Source organism: Salmo salar, chromosome 11 (genome assembly GCF_965601325.2).
Source record: "Salmo salar chromosome 11, fSalSal1, whole genome shotgun sequence".
In the NCBI taxonomy this organism is placed as follows: Eukaryota; Metazoa; Chordata; class Actinopteri; order Salmoniformes; family Salmonidae; genus Salmo; species Salmo salar.
In genome coordinates this window covers 38,978,567-39,001,576 of record NC_138301.1, presented here as the reverse complement: position 1 = coordinate 39,001,576, position 23,010 = coordinate 38,978,567, and the positions used below count along the sequence as shown (strand labels likewise).

The 23,010-nt window shown below is 46.9% G+C and overlaps 1 protein-coding gene across 6 annotated transcripts in view; it reads left to right on the top strand.

Moving 5' to 3' along the window:
- The window catches only part of LOC106562738 (homeodomain-interacting protein kinase 3-like), a 79,753-nt gene that overhangs the window by 33,361 nt on the left and 23,382 nt on the right, over nt 1-23,010 (top strand). For all 6 annotated transcript variants that reach the window (XM_045689499.2, XM_045689501.2, XM_045689502.2 and 3 more), the window contains exon 3: nt 13,121-13,244. In XM_045689499.2, coding sequence (XP_045545455.1) covers nt 13,121-13,244 — 124 coding nt within the window. The remainder of the gene's footprint in view (nt 1-13,120; nt 13,245-23,010) is intronic.

The window sequence follows — 23,010 nt, the reverse complement described above, 5'->3', positions numbered from 1 at the left end:
GTCTCTCAGTGGGGAGGGGGGAGAGAGAGATGGAAAGAGAGGGATGGAAGGGAAAGATGGAGTGACAAACCGACTTAGAAGAGAATTAATAAAAGTGTGAGTCTGAGATGGAGGAAGGGACTAGGGGCGAAGGGACTAGGGGCAAAGGGAAGGGACTAGGGGCGAAGGGAAGGGACTAGGGGCGGAGGGAAGGGACTAGGGGCGGCGGGAAGGGACTAGGGGCGGCGGGAAGGGACTAGGGGCGGCGGGAAGGGACTAGGGGCGGCGGGAAGGGACTAGGGGCGAAGGGAAGGGACTAGGGGCGGAGGGAAGGGACTAGGGGCGGAGGGACTGGGGGGGGAAGGAAAGGAACTAGGGAGGAAGGGAGGCCATGTCTGAGGTAGCAGAACAGGCCTCTGAACTCAGTGACCAGGAAAAAGGGCTTAGTTCATTGGCCACAGACACTGTGCACGAGGGAAAAGGCAAGGCAAGAAATGCAGTACAAGCTTAAGGCTATTTGATGAAAACAAATAGGATTTTTTTGGTGTTATTACTCAGTGAAAAAGTTAAGGGAGACTGGCCTTTCCTTGGTTGCTGCAATCATGCACATTTGGCTCCCTATTTACAGTAGGAAGCAAACCAAACAAATAGCCTCAGACAGACTCCACTGCATGTTAATCTAAACATGCTTTCTGTTTGCACAGGAAGAATGTTATTTCTGACAGATTTTGGAAACCAGTTTTGACTGTTTACAACATTTCGAGCATAATAAATGGTCTTTGTCAGGTTACTCTCATGGCACCAGCCCCCACTGATGCCCTTAGCATGGGTGAGTTTGCTTGCACAGCAGTGTGCCAATGCTGGGCTTACCACTGTGCTTCTGCTCGCAGGCATTGGAGTTGAGTTAGGCTTGGGCGGTATCCAGATTTTCAGATCGTCATACCGTCCTTCTCTCATCCTGAGATTTATGGTATTACCGGCATAGCATACAAAGGGGCGCTAAAAACACAAAAGCCCATTGGGGCTATATTACCAGAATGCTAACAAAATTAGCACAAACTAATAGCGAAATCACATAGATGCTGTTAGCTACATGCTAACGAGCTAAAACTAACACACTAATTGCAAAGATGGGCAAATCCAGCTCATGAAATTATACAAGCGTAGCCAGCAGCTACTGAATGTATTTTTCGGTGTGTGTGGACATTTGAGACCGATTGTGCAAATGAACAAAGTTGTGAGGCATGCTTTTCTGAAGGAAGAGTAGCATGTTTACACGGAGCAGAGGGGAGAAGAACGGAGGACCAAAAAAATGGCAGCTGTACAGAACTCATCCAGCACTCATCCAGCACTCATCCAGCACTCATCCAGCACTCTTTGACTTCTAGCAGAAAGCCTTTCTAAGATATCTGATGGCAAACTTTTAGTAGTGAATTGCCTACAAGTGTAATTTCATCACCTCATGTCCGCTGCACACCAGAGACTGATCGATATAAACTCAGCAAAAAAAGAAACTTCCCTTTTTCAGAACCTTGTCTTTCAAAGATAGTTCTTAAAAATCCAAATAACTTCACAGATTTTCATTGTAAAGGGTTTAACTTCTCTAGGGCCAGTTTCGTCCCACCTACGTAACAGCCAGTGGAATCCCGTGACGCGTTATTGAAATACCTTAGAAATGCTATTACCTCAATTTCTCAAACATATGACTATTTTACACCATTTTAAAGATAAGACTCGTTAATCTAACCACACTGTCCGATTTCAAAAAGGCTTTACAACGAAAGCAAAACATTAGATTATGTCAGGAGAGAACCCAGCCAGAAATAATCAGACACCCATTTTTCAAGCTAGCATATAATGTCACATAAACCCAAACCACAGCTAAATGCAGCACTAACCTTTGATGATCTTCATCAGATGACAATCTTAGGACATTATGTTATACAATACATGCATGTTTTGTTCAATCAAGTTCATATTTATATCAAAAACCAGCTTTTCACATTAGCATGTGACGTTCAGAACTAGCATACCCCCCCGCAAACTTCCGGTGAATTTACTAAATTACTCACGATAAACGTTCACAAAAAACATAATTATTTTAAGAATTATAGATACAGAACTCCTCTATGCACTCGCCATGTCCGATTTTAAAATAGCTTTTCGGTGAAAGCACATTTTGCAATATTCTCAGTAGATAGCCCGGCATCACAGGGCTAGCTATTTAGACACCCACCAAGTTTAGCCCTCACCAAAGTCAGATTTACTATAAGAAAAATGTTATTACCTTTGCTGTTCTTCGTCAGAATGCACTCCCAGGACTTCTACTTCAATAACAAATGTTGGTTTGGTTCAAAATAATCCATAGTTATATCCAAATAGCGGCGTTTTGTTTGTGCGTTCAAGACACTATCCTAAAGGGTGACGCGCCCGACGCGTTTCATAAGGTGAATCCACCAATTTGTAAGTCGCTCTGGATAAGAGCGTCTGCTAAATGACTTAAATGTAAAATGTGACAAAAAAATTCTAAATATTCCATTACCGTACTTCGAAGCATGTCAACCGCTGTTTAAAATTTATTTTTATGCCATTTTTCTCGTAAAAAAGCGATAATATTCCGACCGGGAATCTGGGTTTTAGTACAAAGAGAGAGAAAATAAAAACATGGGGTCGCCTCGTGCATGCGCCTCAGTCTCATTGTCCTCTGATAGACCACTTACCAAAAGCGCTAATGTTTTTCAGCCAGGGGCTTGAATTACATCATTCAGCTTTTTCCCAGGTTCTGAGAGCCTATGGGAGCCGTAGGAATTGTCACGTTACAGCAAAGATCCTCAGTTTTCAATAAAGAGAGTCAAGAAGAACAAGAACTTGTCAGACAGGCCACTTCCTGTAATGATTCTTCTCAGGTTTTTGCCTGCCATATTAGTTCTGTTATACTCAGACACCAAACAGTTTTAGAAACTTTAGGGTGTTTTCTATCCAAAGCCAATAATTATATGCATATTCTAGTTTCTGGGCAGTAGTAATAACCAGATTAAATCGGGTACGTTTTTTTATCCGGCCGTGTAAATACTGCCCCCTAGCCCTAACAGGTTAAACACTGTTTCCCATGCTTGTTCAATGAACCATAAAAAATTAATGACCGTTCCACAGGTGCATGTTCGTTTAGACACTAACAGCTTACAGAAGGTAGGCAATTAAGGTCACAGTTATGAAAACTTAGGACACTAAAGAGGCCTTTCTACTGACTCTGGAATCACCAAAAGAAAGATGCCCAGAGTCCCTGTTCATCTGTTTGATCGTGCCTTTGGCATGCTGCAAGGAGGCATGAGGACTGCAGATATGGCCAGGGCAATAAATTGCAATGTCCGTACTGGGAGACGCCTAAGACAGCTCTACAGGGAGACAGGATGGACAGCTGATTGTCCTTGCAGTGGCAGACCACGTGTAACAACACCTGCACAGGATCGGTACATCCGAACATCACACCTGCGGGACATCACACCTGCGGGACATGTACAGGATGGCAACAACAACTGCCCAAGTTACACCAGGAACGCACAATCCCTCCATCAGTGCTCAAACTGTCCGCAATAGGCTGAGAGAGGCTGGACTGAGGGCTTGTAGGCTTGTTGTAAGGCAGGTCCTCACCAGACATCACCGGCAACAACGTCACCTATGGGCACAAACCCACCGTCGCTGGACCAGACAGGACTGGCAAAAAGTGCTCTTCAATGACGAGTCGCGGTTTTGTCTCACCAGGGGTGATGGTCAGATTCGCATTTATCGTCGAAGGAATGAGCGTTACACCGAGGCCTGTACTCTGGAGCGGGTTCGATTTGGAGGTGGAGGGTCCGTCATGGTCTGGGGCGGTGTGTCACAGCATCATCGGACTGAGCTTGTTGTCATTACAGGCTATCTCAACGCTGTGCATTACAGGGAAGACATCCTCCTCTCTCATGCGGTACCCTTCCTGCAGACTCATCCTGACATTACCTTCCAGCATGACAATGCCACCAGCCATACTGCTCGTTCTGTGCGTGATTTCCTGCAAGACAGGAATGTCAGTGTTCTGCCATGGCCAGCGAAGAGCCCAGATCTCAAGGTGAGGGCTAGGCACTTGCAGGTGCCTTGGTGGAAGAGTGGGGTAACATCTCACAGCAAGAACGGGCAAATCTGGTGCAGTCCATGAGTGGGAGATGCACTGCAGTACTTAACCTGTTGGGTCTAGGGGGCAGCATTTGCACGTCTGGATTAAAAAAATGTACCCGATTTAATCTGGTTACTAATCCTACCCAGTAACTAGAATATGCATATACTTATTATATATGGATAGAAAACACTCTAAAGTTTCCAAAACTGTTTGAATGGTCTCTGTGAGTATAACAGAACTCATTTGGCAGGCAAAACCCTGAGACATTTTCTGACAGGAAGTGGATACCTGATGTGTTGTATTGACTTTAAACCTATCCCATTGAAAAACACAGGGGTTTAGGAATATTTTGGCACTTCCTATTGCTTCCACTAGATGTCACCAGCCTTTACAAAGTGTTTTGAGTCTTCTGGAGGGAGATCTGACCGAACAAGAGCCATGGAACGGTGATGTCCCATTAGACACCTGGCGCGCTACTTCATGTTGGGTACCCTCGTTCCAATACGTTATAAAAGACTATGCATTCGTCCACCTTGAATATTATTCATGTTCTGGTTAAAAAAGGCCCTAATGATTTATGCTATACAACGTTTGACATGTTTGAACGAACGGAAATATATTTTTTCCCCTCGTTCATGACGAGAAGTCCGGCTGGCTTACATCATGTGCTAACGAGACGGAGATTTTTGGACATAAATGATGAGCTTTTTTGAACAAAACTACATTCGTTATGGACCTGTGATACCTGGAAGTGACATCTGATGAAGAGAATCAAAGGTAATGGATTATTTACATAGTATTTTCGATTTTAGATCTCCCCAACATGACGTCTAGTCTGTATCGCAACGCGTATTTTTCTGGGCACAGTGCTCAGATTATTGCAAAGTGTGATTTCCCAGTAAGGTTATTTTTAAATCTGGCAAGTTGATTGCGTTCAAAAGATGTAAATCTATAATTCTTTAAATGACAATATAATATTTTACCAATGTTTTCTAATTTTAATTATTTAATTTGTGACGCTGACTTGACTGCCGGTTATTGGAGGGAAACGATTTCCTCAACATCAATGCCATAGTAAAACGCTGTTTTTGGATATAAATATCAACTTGATAGAACTAAAAATGCATGCATTGTCTAACATAATGTCCTAGGAGTGTCATCTGATGGAGATTGTAAAAGGTTAGTGTATCATTTTAGCTGGTTTTATGGTTTTGGTGACCCTGTCTTTGACTTGACAAAACATTACACACAACTCTTGTAAATGTACTGTCCTAACATACTCTAAATTTATGCTTTCGCCGTAAAACCTTTTTGAAATCGTAAAACGTGGTTAGATTAAGGAGATGTTTATCTTTCAAATGGTGTAACATAGTTGTATTTTTGAAAAATTTGAATTTTGACATTTATTTGGATTCAAATTTGCCGCTCTTGAAATGCACCTGCTGTTGATGGAGTGCACCACGGGTGGCACGCTAGCGTCCCACCTAGCCCCAAGAGGTTAATGCAGCTGGTGGCCACACCAGATACTGACCGTTACTTTTGATTTTGACCCCCCCCCCCCCTTTGTTCAGGGGCACATTATTCCATGTCTGTTTGTCACATGTCTGTGGAACCTGTTCAGTTTATGTCTCAGCTGTTTAATCTTGTTATGTTCATACAAATATTTACACGTTAAGTTTGCTGAAAATAAACGCAGTTGACAGTGAGAGGACGTTTCTTTTTTTGCTGAGTTTAGACCGCTATGGACTCAGCAGCTCTCTTTCTCCCGTTGTGCTATTTACAAACAAACACGTGGCTGGCTCAACTGTTCTGGGGAACTACGGTAAGCTTCATACTGTAAAATATTGTGACAGGTGAATTGAAGAATGCAATTTGCTTCATGTCCTAATGTATTACCCAAGTTGACTGCAGTTATTCACTTTCAAAAGTAGCTCCACATATTCAAATTTATTGAAACTTTTTGTTTTGATGGTATAATATCCTGGGTGTTTTTCCAAATACCCTGGTATAGGGTATATACGTTATAACGCCCAAGCCTATTTGGTGACATTATTGTTAGTCAGTTGCACACCAGGCGGTACCTATACAATAGGATTAACTTAAATGATCTCCTTTTCCTTGTCAGAGTTTTGATGTGTCTTAGGTGCCAGCCAGATGGTTTACGCCATTAGGGATCCATTAGGGATGGGAGTCAGAGGGTGGTGATACTGAAGGCTGCTGGGAGCTGGGCTGTATTCAGAAGCACCACTGTACATGTGTGTTTCAGCCTTCATGCATATAACAATTATAGGACCACAAAAGGCACCATGTTGTCTCTTTCAGTCACCTCATTAGGCTTAAGTCATACTGAATCTAAATGTTTAATGTCTACTATCGAGGCTCTGAGTCATGCTGGAGGATTTGTCCCATTCTGGGTGGATTTTCTGTCTGATCTCTGATGCGACTGACCTCATCTGCTTCTTTAGCAGTGCCAGTTGTTGAGCAATATACTCTTCAGTGACTCAATACCACCTTTCTGTGATGGCTTACAAGTGACTCCCAGTTAGCCATTTCCCACCTGACACCCAAACACACAGTACCCCTGTACCCCTCACCCATACAGCAGCACCCCAGGGTCGTGTGTGTGTTAATATTGTCACGGTACCAGTATCACGATACCAGATTTTCCATGACAAAAAGCAAAACCCAAAGCAGACTAAAGTCTATGGTCCTTTAAAAACATACTTCATGTTCAATATAGTGTGCTACAGCTTGGAAAATAAACATGGGATTCTAAGTGACATCATCAGGCTGTTTGTCTCCAACATTAGGACTGTTGTATTTCCTTGTTGCCATACCTCTGAGTACCGCCATACCTCTGAGTACCGCCATACCGCCATGAGGTCAGTACCGCCATACCGCCATGAGGTCAGTACCGCCATACCGCCATGAGGTCAGTACCGCCATACCGCCATGAGGTCAGTACCGCCATACCGCCATGAGGTCAGTACCGCCATGAGGTCAGTACCGCCATGAGGTCAGTACCGCCATGAGGTCAGTACCGCCATGAGGTCAGTACCGCCATGAGGTCAGTACCGCCATACCGCCATGAGGTCAGTACCGCCATACCGCCATGAGGTCAGTACCGCCATACCGCCATGAGGTCAGTACCGCCATACCGCCATGAGGTCAGTACCGCCATGAGGTCAGTACCGCCATGAGGTCAGTACCGCCATGAGGTCAGTACCGCCATGAGGTCAGTACCGCCATGAGGTCAGTACCGCCATACCGCCATGAGGTCAGTACCGCCATACCGCCGAGTACCGCCATACCGCCGAGTACCGCCATACCGCCGAGTACCGCCATACCTCTGAGTACCGCCATACCTCTGAGTACCGCCATACCTCTGAGTACCGCCATACTGGCATTGTGACAACCCTAGTGTGTGTGTGTGTGTGTGTGTCTCAGGGGGCCCTGTGTGTGTCTCCCGTGGACCCTGTACGTGTGTGATCACGGGGCCTCTGCTCGGCTTGCGTCTCCTGGGCTTCGCACGTCACATCCTCAGGATAGAAAATAGATTTGGTTTCACTGGAGACCGGCTGCTAGGGTTGCGTCAATCAGGAAAGTGCATTGTCGCCATGACGACGACCACTCATCCACCCCATGCTGGATCTGAGTCTCGCTCACTCGCTCTCTCTTCTGTTTTGAAACTGTTCATATCTGTCCATTTATCCTTCTTCCTCACTCGTTGCTCACTAGCCGACCACCATTCTCTCTCTTATACGTGATGACATGGGGATTAGCCTCCTACTTTATTCATGTAAAATATGTTAGTCATTCACGTTGCTATTACTTCTTGAGCGTTCTCTTGTTTTCTCTTATAAACACTTTACCTTTGGTCCTGTCATTTTAACTTCTGCTCCTGTTAGCTTCTCCCCTCTCAACCTCTGTAACACACTGAGTGGTGAAACGGCTTTCAGTGCTGCCGTCATTATTGAGCCTGGCTAGCAGTGTAATGTAATTACACCCCTGAGTGTATGATTAGTGAAACAGCCCCGTGGTAATCATAAAGATGTGTCCAGTCATACAGGGGGGAGAAAACACTGGCCAGTTTGAGTGTTCCAGTACCCCTCCCTTCCTCCCCCTACACCACCAAGGTGTTAACGTAGGCAGAATGTATTTGAACTCTTAGATAAGAATAGTTCCTCTGCCAAGGCCAGAGTGATGGGCTGGGTGACCCACTGTGAGATCAGCGTTTCCCCTACATCATTTCCCCCCCCCCTAGGCAGGGTGCAAAGTCCCCCAAAGCTACACCCAAGGCCACAAACACACCGCTACATTCATTTCAAACCAATTTGGTTTTGAGGAAGAGAGGGGGGAAGCACCTATGTAATTGTAGGAGAAGTGCTGCTTAGAAGCCTGCTGATTTTGTCCCATTTCTGGACATGTAGCCTGTGTTGCACTGTCGCTACTACTGACAGACAGTATGAATCAATCACAGATATCTAAGGTGGAGGCCAAAGGAGTGGCAGGCAGGACAGCTGGAAGGCAAACAAAGCCAATTGAACTGTACTGTCTGTATTCAGTCTTCCACTGGCCTCTGTCTGTATTTGTCTTTCTGTTGAGTCTCTCAGCCTCCTAGGGAAACGCTGGGTCGTATTAAAAGGCAGTGGGCCTGAGATGCTTGGTCCTTTTTTTGTGTGTCTGTGGCCGTTGCCCTGCTGTCACCTGCAGTCGTTATGACAATGTGGTTAAAACGGACTAAAACTGTTAGCAGGCCATAGTTCGGCCACCCGCCACTGTCACTTACAGCTCGATGACATACAGCTTTAAAGATTTTACAGACTAGCCATGCTACCTTTTCTGCTAGATCCGGTTAGATTAGCCCAATAGAAAAAGCTCTGGATGGCCCTAGTCTGTTTGGCCAGCTGTGGAGAACTGTAAACCAGGGGAGCGATGCCAGGCTGGCCCTTCAATCCCTCACTCATCAGTTATATCGATTCCATGATAGGATTAAGATAACTGTAACAGTAATGTTTGTGATAGCTGTACTGTTACCGTAATGTTTGTGATAGCTGTACTGTAACAGTAAAAAATTGTTGAAGACTTCAGCCACCCAAGTCATAGACTGTTCTCTCTTCTACCGGAGCACCAAGTCTGGGACCAAAAGGCTCCTGAACAGCTTCTACACCAAAGCCATAAAACCGCTGAACAGTTAATCAAATGGCTGCCCGGACTATTTACATTGACCCCTTTTTTTTGTTTTGTTGCACATACATTCCTGCACTGGCTCTATGTACGCTCACTGGACTCACACGTACTACACTGACACACATACACATTCAGTACCAGTCAAAAGTTTGGACACAGCTACTCATTCCAGGGGTTTTCTTTATTTGTACTATTTTCTACCTTGTAAATAATAGTGAAGACATCAAAACTATGTGCAAAGCTGTCAAGGCAAAGGGTGGCTACTTTGATGAATCTCAAATATAAAATATATTTTTATTTGTTTAACACTTTTTGGTTACTACAGTACATGATTCCATATGTGGTATTTCATAGTTTTGATGTCTTCACTATTATTCTACAATGTAGAAAATATAAAATAAAGAAAAACCCTGGAATAAATAGGTGTCCAAACTTTTGACTGGTACTGTATTTCTGAATATGCTAACTGACATAAATACTTGTTCCCAGAACACCACAAGCACCCAATCCCGTGTTTTGAGCTAAGGTTTGTTTAGTTCCCCCTTACCAACATACTCCTGACAGCATAGGGTGTTTTTAACCTGTTAGGGCTAGGGGGCAGTATTGACACGGCTGGATAAAAAACATACCCGATTTAATCTGGTTACCACTCCTACCCAGTAACTAGAATATGCATATACTTATTACATATGGATAGAAAACACCCTAAAGTTTCTAAAACTGTTTGAATGGTGTCTGTGAGTATAACAGAACTCAAATGGCAGGTCAAAACCTGAGAGATTCCTTTACAGGAAGTGGCCTGTCTGACCATTTCTGGAACTTCTTTGCCATCTCTATCTTTTACTAAGGATCTCTGCTCTAACGTGACACTTCCTACGTCGTCCATAGGCGCTCAGAGCCCGGGAAAAACCTGAATGTCGTCATCCCAGCCCCAGGCTGAAACACATTATCGCCTTTCTCAAGTGGCCGATCAAGGGACTCTGGGCTTAGGCGCGTGACCTGACCGCCCCCGTCTTTGTGATTTTTTTTCCCTCTGTTTGCCGAAAAGGAGATTCCCGGTCGGAATATTATCGCTTTTCTACGAGAAAAATTGCATAAAAATTGATTTTAAACAGCGGTTGACATCCTTCGAAGTACGGTAATGGAATATTTAGATTTTTTTTGTCACGAATTGCGCCATGCGCCCGACCCTTCTTTACCATTTCGGATAGTGTCTGGAACGCACGAACAAAACGCCGCAATTCGGATATAACGATGGATTATTTTGGACCAAACCAACATTTGTTATTGAAGTAGCAGTCCTGGGAGTGCATTCTGACGAAGACAACAAAAGGTAATGAAATTTTATAATAGTAAATATGATTATGGTGAGTGCTAAACTTGCCGGGTGTCTAAATAGCTAGCCCGTGATGCCTGGGCTATGTACTTAAAATATTGCAAAATCGGACATATCGAGTGCATAGAGGAGGTCTGTATCTATAATTCTTAAAATAATTGTTATGCTTTTTGTGAACGTTTATCGTGAGTAATTTAGTAAAATGTTAGCGAATTCCCCGGAAGTTTGCGGGGGGTATGCTAATTCTGAACGTCACATGCTAATGTAAAAAGCTGGTTTTTGATATAAATATGAACTTGATTGAACAAAACATGCATGTATTGTATAACATAATGTCCTAGGGTTGTCATCTGATGAAGATCATCAAAGGTTAGTGCTGCATTTAGCTGTCTTCTGGGTTTTTGTGACATTATATGCTAGCTTGAAAAATGGGTGTCTGATTATTTCTGGCTTGGTACTCTGCTGACATAATCTAATGTTTTGCTTTCGTTGTAAAGCCTTTTTGAAATCGGACAGTGTGGTTAGATTAACGAGAGTCTTGTCTTTAAATAGCTGTAAAATAGTCATATGTTTGAGAAATTGAAGTAATAGGATTTTTAAGGTTTTGAAAATCGCGCCACAGTCTTCAAGTGGCTGTTACGTAGGTGGGACGAATTCGTCCCGCCTAGCCCAGAGAGGTTAAACATATGGAGCACCATTTGTTACCCATAGATATTCATGCTTGGTGAAAAATGGCCAAATATACTTGTTAAAACATTGGCCTTGGGTTTATCAAGCTGCCATTTTCTATGGGCCTGTGTATAGACACTGGTGGCATCTGACATTGTCAACAGAGCACAAGTTGTCAGGCATTCGTATAAGGTCCGCTCAAGTGGCCAGAGAATGCCCCTATCACAATCACAGGAATCCTAAAGGAGGAACATGTATATTGCAGCGTGTATTTATCTGTAACTAATACTAGTTATTATCTTAGAGTTATAACTCAACAAAATGAAATGAAAACGTCATGTTATGGTGCCTCGTTTCTTGAGTTGGGTTTGGCTGTTTGGTTCCTGCAGTGGTATGTAGGCTATTGCTAAATTACTGTAAACTTGGGAAGATTTATATTGTTGTTTTGTTACACATGTCATCCCAGTTGATTAAAATGTCATTAGAATCTGTTTACAACCAGAAATGGTTGGAACAATGTCATTTGAACTGGTTTTCCCCACTGGGGTTGTATCTTGTTTTGGAGCAATTAGGCTGTGTTTACACAGGCAGCCCAATTCTAATATTTTGTACATTTATTTACAAAAGATCTGATTGGTCAAGAAACCAATTAGTGTAAAAATCTAAGAATTGGGCTGCCTGTGTAAACGGTCTCAGCCCAGGCTATGAGGTAGCTGGTCCTAGCAGTGTGGTCATGTCCCAGTAAGGTTTCTAGTCCTAGTATGTTCTAAGGAGCTGTCAGTCTGTTTTACCCAGATCAGCTCTGATGTGGCTGCGTCATTGCTAGCCTGACGATGTGTGACAGTGCATTAGGCCTACTGTTTAACGGGATCATCACCATGGAGTTACCCAGGGTTACCGTGAGCCAGCACTTAGTGACGCTGTAGATGTACAGTACTTCCTGGTTGTTCTTATCCAGCTCACACCCTGACCCCTGACCTGATAAACTACTGGCAGAGGCTGGTGGTTCTCGAAGAAGGTTCCCCTGTGAGATATCAACCATAGCTTAGCCTCACAATCCTAGCTACATTGACTAGAAGCAGGGAAAAGGCAAAACTGGCTAAAGCTCAGTGTCTAGTGGAAAACTTCCTCCTACTCTGGCTGGTGCTGGTGGCACCAAGCTGGCTCCTGATATGATGATAATGGTACCGACAGATGGTCGCCTCGCTTCAGGTCCTTAGAAAACTATGCAGTTATTTGTTTTTTTTATGTATTATTTCTTACATTGTTAGCCCAAATCTCAAGTGTTATTACATACAGCTGGGAAGAACTATTATATAAAAGCGATGTAAACTTACCATCATTACGACCAGGAATACGTCTTTCCCGAACTCCACCCTGGACATGCGATCTTATCCCAGAGGCCGTTCCAAAACAACGTGGTCACTGCAGGAGAGTCAGACGGAGCGGCCTACTGGTCAGACTCAGAAGGCGAGCACACCATCCACCGCTTCCTAGCATATTTCGCTACACTCGCGTTAACATCTGCTAACCATGTGTATGTGACAAATAAAATTTGATTTGATCAGTATTGGTACATGGGTCACTTGGCAAGGTGACAAACACGAGACTGCTGTACTTTAGCTTTGACCTGTTTCTGCCGTCTCAGCTTTATCATGATACGACTGACTAGAAATGTAATTGTGCTAGAAGGCATGTTTGGACTTGATCCCTTTCTCAAATAGTCAGTTCTAACTGGGTTATGCTAAGTCAGTGTATGAGTGTAGCTAACCGCTTTGTTTCTCTCCTTCCAGGGCTCCAGAGATCATCCTGGGCCTGCCCTTCTGTGAAGCCATCGACATGTGGTCCCTGGGCTGTGTGATCGCTGAGCTCTTCCTGGGCTGGCCCCTCTACCCAGGGGCCCAGGAGTATGACCAGGTAAATAAGCCTGTTATAATGAACTGTAGTGTATTGTTACATTACTGTACACCCTCCTCTGAGGCTCACTGGTCCAGATCATAAGAACTGTAGACCTCCCTTGTCTTCCATTTCCTCCTCCTATTCCCTCCACATCTTCTCATTTGCCCCTTCTTGAAGCTCCTTTATATCTCCTCTTCCTTGAAGCTCCTTTATCTCCTCCTTCTTGAAGTTCCTTTATATCTCCTCCTTCTTGAAGTTCCTTTATCTCCTCCACCCTTTTTTCCCCGCTCGCTCGTGCGCTCTCTTTAGTCTACTGTCCTCATCTCCTCCCCTCCACTTTCCTCTGGCATCTGTTCTCCTCTCTAGCTGAGTGAAGTCTGTCTAGCGCCTCCTACTGTACTCTAACAGTGTGCGTTCATGCTATGAGGTGATTGCTTGTGTTAGGACATTGACTCAGACCTCCCACTCCTCCATAGCCCTGTTATTAATGTTTTACTCCTGCTGGGTTCTCAGGATGATCGGCCTGAATCTTGCAGTGACCTGTGGAGAAGGGAGGGGGAGGCACTGGAAACGAGGGATGGAAGGGGGAGGAGAAGGAGATAAAGGATGATATACTGTACTGGGACTGCTTGAGGCAGCAGGGGTGGAAAGGAGGGAGAGATTGAGAAAGGGAGAGCGAGTTTGGAAGGGGAAATATTGATGAATAAATAAATGAACATAGTGTGTGGGAATGAATTGAGAGGGTAGAGAGGAGTGTGAGACAGAGGGGAGTGACAGGCAGCGACAGGCCCAGATTAGTGCCGTATTTCCTGGCCGCCGCCGGCGGGGGAGGGCTCCCCTGTGGATGTGCCAGTGGCGGCAGGCAGGGCGGAGGTGTGAATGGTCTCTCCTCATGACTGATGGCATAGCAGGCTGGAGGTGATGGATCCCCCCCAGCGGAGCCCTGAACAGCAGCTGCCCAGAGTTAAAAGAATCTGGGGCTTATGTTGAACGGCTTTCCCCCCGCCCTGGAGACCCATCCACAGCAAGCCTTTCAGTCCAGCCCCAACCTTTCCTATACATTACCCTGCAGTACACCCCCTAAGCCCCCTCTGCAGACGGACTATGTCCTCGCCAAAGTATTTTTACTTCCCAGCATCGTTTTTCATGCTTTTCGCTTCGGGCCCAGAGGCAGGAGGGATAACTCAACACCTCCCGAAGAGATTTGACTTGAGCACGGCAGCACTAAATGTAATTAATCTGTTTTTATAGGGGCAGATCACAATGTCCCAAAGCCGCATTACCCAGACAGAACCTCGGTGGAGCCTCCTCTGAGGGAGTGAACCAACGCCAGGGCGGCCCGGCGCCCAAGAGGCCAGGCCGGCCCGGCGCCCAAGAGGCCAGGCCGGCCCGGCGCCCAAGAGGCCAGGCCGGCCCGGCGCCCAAGAGGCCAGGCCGGCCCGGCGCCCAAGAGGCCAGGCCGGCCCGGCGCCCAAGAGGCCAGGCCGGCCCGGCGCCCAAGAGGCCAGGCCGGCCCGGCGCCCAAGAGGCCAGGCCGGCCCGGCGCCCAAGAGGCCAGGCCGGCCCGGCGCCCAAGAGGCCAGGCCGGCCCGGCGCCCAAGAGGCCTGAAGGAAAGCCTCTCAAGGAGATTAGAGGAAAGAAGGAGATGCGGAGAGTGAAGCCAGGGACAGGGAGGAGACGCGGAGAGTGAAGCCAGGGACAGGGAGGAGACGCGGAGAGTGAAGCCAGGGACAGGGAGGAGACGCGGAGAGTGAGCAGAGAAATGATAGATTAAGGGAGAGCGCTAAATAAGAGAGGAACTGAATATTGAGGGAAAAAGAGAGGATTGAAAAATGGGGATTCATGGTGGGAGTAGTTGGGTTTGATTTATAAAGAGTTCTTATTAGATTTCTTCATCGTCGCAGCACCAATACCACTACGTTACTAACGCCACTGACCTACCACTGTTACTAACGCCACTGACCTACCACTGTTACTAACGCCACTGACCTACCACTGTTACTAACGCCACTGACCTACCACTGTTACTAACGCCACTGACCTACCACTGTTACGAACGCCACTGACCTACCACTGTTACGAACGCCACTGACCTACCACTGTTACGAACGCCACTGACCTACCACTGTTACGAACGCCACTGACCTACCACTGTTACGAACGCCACTGACCTACCACTGTTACGAACGCCACTGACCTACCACTGTTACGAACGCCACTGACCTACCACTGTTACGAACGCCACTGACCTACCACTGTTACGAACGCCACTGACCTACCACTGTTACGAACGCCACTGACCTACCACTGTTACGAACGCCACTGACCTACCACTGTTACGAACGCCACTGACCTACCACTGTTACGAACGCCACTGACCTACCACTGTTACGAACGCCACTGACCTACCACTGTTACGAACGCCACTGACCTACCACTGTTACGAACGCCACTGACCTACCACTGTTACGAACGCCACTGACCTACCACTGTTACGAACGCCACTGACCTACCACTGTTACGAACGCCACTGACCTACCACTGTTACGAACGCCACTGACCTGCCGATACGGTTCTAACGTCACTGATCTACAGTCTCACTCTCTGGCCAGCTATCATCTAGTGTACGCCCCTCAGTCAGTTATCATGCCCATGTCCTGTGGGTATTCACATGTACATTAACAGGTGTACTTAATCCATGTCCTGTGGGTATTCACATGGACATTAACAGGTGTACTTAATCCATGTCCTGTGGGTATTCACATGGACATTAACAGGTGTACTTTAATCCATGTCCTGTGGGTATTCACATGGACATTAACAGGTGTACTTTAATCCGTGCCCTGTGGGTATTCACATGGACATTAACAGGTGTACTTTAATCCGTGCCCTGTGGGTATTCACATGGACATTAACAGGTGTACTTTAATCCGTGCCCTGTGGGTATTCACATGGACATTAACAGGTGTACTTTAATCCGTGCCCTGTGGGTATTCACATGGACATTAACAGGTGTACTTTAATCCGTGCCCTGTGGGTATTCACATGGACATTAACAGGTGTACTTTAATCCGTGCCCTGTGGGTATTCACATGGACATTAACAGGTCTACTTTAATCCGTGCCCTGTGGGTATTCACCTGGACATTAACAGGTGTACTTAATCCATGCCCTTCGACACTAACCCCCCCCTCCCCTCCCAGGGTGTGGGGTGTCACCCTGGGCCCCGGGGGCAAGATGACTGGAGCCAAAGGGGCTGCCGTCACCCCTCACTCCCAGCATGGGGTCTAGTTCCATCCCACACAGCAGAATGTATTTATAACCTCCTCCTCTCCTCTTCCTCCGTCTCTCAGCCACGTCTAACCTTCTTTCAATATTTGGGCAATGTTTCAAAAACTGTGATATATGGCGCTATAGGATAGGGCCCTGGTGGTGTCCCCAATCAGCTCCCTCTTTCTCTCTCTCTCTCTCTCTCTTTCTGTTGTACTGCAGGGATGTTTTTGTCCTAGGAAGGCTGCAGTGAAACATCTTCCAGGAAAATGTTTTTCCCTTCGGAGAGGAATACTTCTCATTCGCACACACATGCACTCACGTACACTCGCGTACATATGCGCTCACGTACATATGCGCTCACGTACATATGCGCTCACGTGCACTCACGTACACATGCACTCACGTACACTCACATACACATGCACTCGTACACTCACGCACTCGCGTACACACATGCGCTCACGTACACTCGCACGCACACATGCGCTCACTTACACTCGCGCTCACGTACACTCGCGCTTGCGCACCCGTGCGCTCCAACGCACTCGCAGGCGCATGAACTCGCATGCAGTCGTGGCCAAAAGTTTTGAGAATGACACAAATATAAATTTTCACAAAAAAGTCTGCTGCCTCAGTTTGTATGATGGCAATTTGCATATACTCCAGAATGTTATGAAGAGGGATCAGATTAATTGCAATTCATTGCAAAGTCCCTCTTTGCCATGCAAATGAACTGAATCCCCAAAAAACATTTCCACTGCATTTCAGCCCTGCCACAAAAGGAACAGCTGACATCATGTCAGTGATTCTCTTGTTAACACAGGTGTGAGTGTTGACGAGGACAAGGCTGGAGATCACTCTGTCATGCTGATTGAGTTCAAATAACACACTGGAAGCTTCAAAAGGAGGGTGGTGGTGCTTGGAATCATTGTTCTTCCTCTGTCAAACCATGGTTACCTGCAAGGAAACACGTGCCGTCATCATTGCTTTGCACAAAAAGGGCTTCACAGGCAAGGATATTGCTGCCAGTAAGATTGCACCTAAATCAACCATTTATCGGATCGTCAAAAACTTCAAGGAGAGCGGTTTAATTGTTGTGAAGAAGGCTTCAGGGCGCCCAAGGAAGTCCAGCAAGCGCCAGGACCGTCTCCTAAAGTTGATTCAGCTGTGGGATCGGGGCACCACCAGTACAGAGCTTGCTCAGGAATGGCAGCATGCAGGTGTGAGTGCATCTGCACGCACAGTGAGGCGAAGACTTTTGGAGGATGGCCTGGTGTCAAGAAGGGCAGCAAAGAAGCCACTTCTCTCCAGGAAAAACATCAGGGACAGACTGATATTCTGCAAAAGGTACAGGGATTGGACTGCTGAGGACTGGGGTAAAGTCATTTTCTCTGATGAATCCCCTTTCCGATTGTTTGGGGAATCTGGAAAAAAAGCTTGTCTGGAGAAGACAAGGTGAGCACTACCATCAGTCCTGTGTCATGCCAACAGTAAAGCATCCTGAGACCATTCATGTGTGGGGTTGCTCTCAGCCAAGGGAGTGGGCTCACTCATAATTTTGCCTAAGAACACAGCCATGAATAAAGAATGGTACCAACACATCCTCCGAGAGCAACTTCTCCCAACCATCCAGGAACAGTTTGGTGACGAACAAGGTCTTTTCCAGCATGATGGAGCACCTTGCCATAAGGCAAAAGTGATAACTAAGTGGCTCGGGGAACAGAACATCGATATTTTGGGTCCATGGCCAGGAAACTCCCCAGACCTTAATCCCATTGAGAACTTGTGGTCAATCCTCAAGAGGCGGGTGGACAAACAAAAACCCACAAATTCTGACAAACTCTAAGCATTGATTATGCAAGAATGGGCTGCCATCAGTCAGGATGTGGCCCAGAAGTTAATTGACAGCATGCCAGGGCGGATTGCAGAGGTCTTGAAAAAGAAGGGTCAACACTGCAGATATTGACTCTTTGCATCAACTTCATGTAATTGTCAATAAAAGCCTTTGACACTTATGAAATGCTTGTAATTATACTTCAGTATTCCATAGTAACATCTGACAAAAATATCTAAAGACACTGAAGCAGCAAACTTTGTGAAAATTCATATTTGTCATTCTCAAAACTTTTGGCCAGGACTGTACACATGCACTCACATTCACATGCACATGCACTCACATGCACTCGCATACAGATGCACTCGCATGCACACACAAACGTCGGCACGCAAGTAGGTATACCCACACACTCACGTAAACACACACGGTCTTCAGGCCAATGTGGTAGAGGAGGGCAGAGAGAGTGCAATAGAGGAGATGAGGGCGTGCAGTAGAGAGGAGATGAGGGCGTGCAGTAGAGAGGAGATGAGGGCGTGCAGTAGAGAGGAGATGAGGGCGTGCAGTAGAGAGGAGATGAGGGCGTGCAGTAGAGAGGAGATGAGGGCGTGCAGTAGAGAGGAGATGAGGGCGTGCAGTAGAGAGGAGATGAGGGCGTGCAGTAGAGAGGAGATGAGGGCGTGCAGTAGAGAGGAGATGAGGGCGTGCAGTAGAGAGGAGATGAGGGGTACTCATATGGACGTGTGTGTTTTTCCAAATCATGTCCAATCAATTGAATTTACTACAGGTGGACTCCAAGTTGTAGAAACATCTCAAGGATGACCAATGGAAACAGGATGCACCTGAGCTCAATTTCGAGTCTCATAACAAAGGGTCTGAATACTTATGTAAATAAGGTATTTCTGTTTATTATTTTTTTAAATACATTTTTTAAATCCTGTTTGCATTGTCATTGTGGAGCATTGTGAATACTTTCTGAAAGCATTGTAAGTGCAGTGGAGGATACCACAAATGCCCAAACTCCTCAGCAGTAAACAAACGGAGAAAACAGGACAAGGCCTGTAATTACACTCGCAAAAACATTCCCTTATTTAGTTTTTCCTTTGGAAAAAAACATAAGAACAGAGTGCTTTCCGGATGCACTGCATGTCCTCCTTCCCTATTACCAAGTCAGACTTGACATATTTCCCCCTTCCCCATTTACCAAGTCAGACTTGACATATTTCCCCCTTCCCCATTACCAAGTCAGACTTGACATATTTCCTCCCTTCCCCATTTACCAAGTCAGACATGACATATTTCCCCCTTCCCCATTTACCAAGTCAGACTTGACATATTTCCTCCCTTCCCCATTTACCAAGTCAGACTTGACATATTTCCCCCTTCCCCATTTACCAAGTCAGACTTGACATATTTCCCCCTTCCCCATTTACCAAGTCAGACTTGACATATTTCCTCCCTTCCCCATTTACCAAGTCAGACTTGACATATTTCCCCCTTCCCCATTTACCAAGTCAGACTTGACATATTTCCTCCCTTCCCCATTTACCAAGTCAGACTTGACATATTTCCTCCCTTCCCCATTTACCAAGTCAGACATGACATATTTCCCCCTTCCCCATTTACCAAGTCAGACTTGAGATATTTCCCCCTTCCCCATTTACCAAGTCAGACTTGACATATTTCCCCCTTCCCCATTTACCAAGTCAGACATGACATATTTCTATCTGGTTTGCAGACAGAAAGGGAATAACTTTAACACATACAGACCTTGGGTCCTCATGCTCATGCTGGCAGTGTTCACCAGAGAAGGCCATCTGATAAGAACAGTGTGTTTTATTAACTAGTGATGGTTGTAGCCTGCTGGTTGTGGGTTCAGAGGGAGAGGTCAAGACTTGTCTCTGTGTACAGGACACTTGAGGGATCCAACTTCAGAGTTTTTTTGAATTGGTAAGCTGTTAATCCTAGATGTATTGACGTGACTAAGTGGAGCTACACACACACCTCTTTGTTTATATCATCTCGTCTCTATAATAGATTTTCTGTCTGTGCGTCTGCTTTGGCATTTAGATCCATATGAGGTTAGATTACATTTTCTTATTTAACAGACATCGTAGATGAAACCTTGAAAGCTGGAAGTCATTGAATTTGAGCCCAAACAGGCAGGATTAAGCCTGTCCAAGACCCGGGGTCCCAGAGAGGATACTTTAGGGGCTAGTACCCTGCTGTCTCAAGAATGCGAACACAGCCCTCGTTCCTCTCCCCTAGCCCTTCTCAAACACAACTCCTCCACCCCAGTGGAATGCCGACGCGCCCCTTGCCCCTCTTGCCCTCCTCTCGCCTCCAAGGCAGCACTAAGCCTCTAATGGATGTTTTCCCTGACACCTTGGTGTGACTGACGTCAGACAGGCCTCTCTCTACAACTGCTCTCATAAACCTCCCTGTTCTTTATCCCACCACCCAGTAGGTAGGCACAGGCAGAATGGTCCCGCCACCCAGTAGGTAGGCACAGGCAGAATGGTCCCACCACCCAGTAGGTAGGCACGGGCAGAATGGTCCCGCCACCCAGTAGGTAGGCACGGGCAGAATGGTCCCGCCACCCAGTAGGTAGGCACGGGCAGAATGGTCCCGCCACCCAGTAGGTAGGCACGGGCAGAATGGTCCCGCCACCCAGTAGGTAGGCACGGGCAGAATGGTCCCGCCACCCAGTAGGTAGGCACGGGCAGAATGGTCCCGCCACCCAGTAGGTAGGCACGGGCAGAATGGTCCCGCCACCCAGTAGGTAGGCACGGGCAGAATGGTCCCGCCACCCAGTAGGTAGGCACGGGCAGAATGGTCCCGCCACCCAGTAGGTAGGCACGGGCAGAATGGTCCCGCCACCCAGTAGGTAGGCACGGGCAGAATGGTCCCGCCACCCAGTAGGTAGGCACGGGCAGAATGGTCCCGCCACCCAGTAGGTAGGCACGGGCAGAATGGTCCCGCCACCCAGTAGGTAGGCACGGGCAGAATGGTCCCGCCACCCAGTAGGTAGGCACGGGCAGAATGGTCCCGCCACCCAGTAGGTAGGCACGGGCAGAATGGTCCCGCCACCCAGTAGGTAGGCACGGGCAGAATGGTCCCGCCACCCAGTAGGTAGGCACGGGCAGAATGGTCCCGCCACCCAGTAGGTAGGCACGGGCAGAATGGTCCCGCCACCCAGTAGGTAGGCACGGGCAGAATGGTCCCGCCACCCAGTAGGTAGGCACGGGGAGAATGGTCCCGCCACCCAGTAGGTGGGCAGAATGGTCCCGCCACCCAGTAGGTGGGCAGAATGGTCCCGCCACCCAGTAGGTGGGCAGTGTTGCATTAGCTTTCAGAAAACTGCATTTTTAAAACAAACCACCACCCGCCAAAAAAAATTGTGAAAACGATGATTGCACATCATATTTCTAATGTTTATTATAGAAGAATGTAGCCAGCTACATTTCCAAATATTTTTCTTGAAATTGAGCTTTATACCGGAGAAAGACTACATGGGAGGAAATGACCTGCTGGTGATCCAATGATGAGCAAATACACTCCATCTGAGTGGAGAAGTGCAACTGAAGCACGAAATGACTCCTTTTACATTCATGATTTGGAGCGAATCCTGACTGAAGCTGAGCAGAATTTACAATAAGAAGCATTTTAAGATATCTTTTCTGCGTCTCATCTTTTCCTTTCTGTGTGAAAAACGCAGAACCCTGAGTCAACACGACCCCATGCAGGCAGCGGCATACAGTCATACTCTCTCTCTCCTGCTAGGGCCCTGATCACGGACATACCCACATGTAACCGGTGTGAAATGGCTAGCTAGTTAGCGGTGGTGCACGCTAGTAGCGTTTCAGTCCTTGAAGTAGTTGTTTCCTTTGCTCTGCAAGGGCTGCGGCTTTTGTGGAGCGATAGGTAACGATGCTTCGAGGGTGACTGTTGTCGATGTGTGCAGAGAATCCCTGGTACGAGCCCAGGTAGGGGCGAGGAGATGGACAGAAGCTACACTGTTACACACACACACACACACACACACACACACACACACACACGTCAATCATTCCCAGGGTCCTCCCCTGCACACGTCAATCATTCCCAGGGTCCTCCCCTGCACACGTCACTCATTCCCAGGGTCCTCCCCTGCACACTTCAATCATTCCCAGGGCCCTACCCCGCACACGTCACTCATTCCCAGGGCCCTACCCCGCACACGTCACTCATTCCCAGGGCCCTACCCCGCACACGTCACTCATTCCCAGGGCCCTACCCCGCACACGTCACTCATTCCCAGGGCCCTACCCCGCACACGTCACTCATTCCCAGGGCCCAGCCTGAATGTTAACGTCATGTATTACTACGAGGTAATGACGGTGTCCTCAGGATGTGTGAGGCTGGAGAAGGGATCAGCACCTGGCCTTGAAGGTGGGGGTCTGTGGGTATGGGAGGAGTGGGCAGTTTACAGTGGAACAAGGCACCGCAGGAATGGAGAAGAGAACTGTGCTGGGATGTTTAGACTCTCTATGATGTTATGGTAATATTATGGGGGAGAAATGGTAATATTGAACTGTTCTTTCCGCATCTGCTACAGTCATAGCATACAGGGAATGTTCTTTCCCCATCTGCTACGGTCATAGCATACAGGGACTGTTCTTTCCCCATCTGCTACGG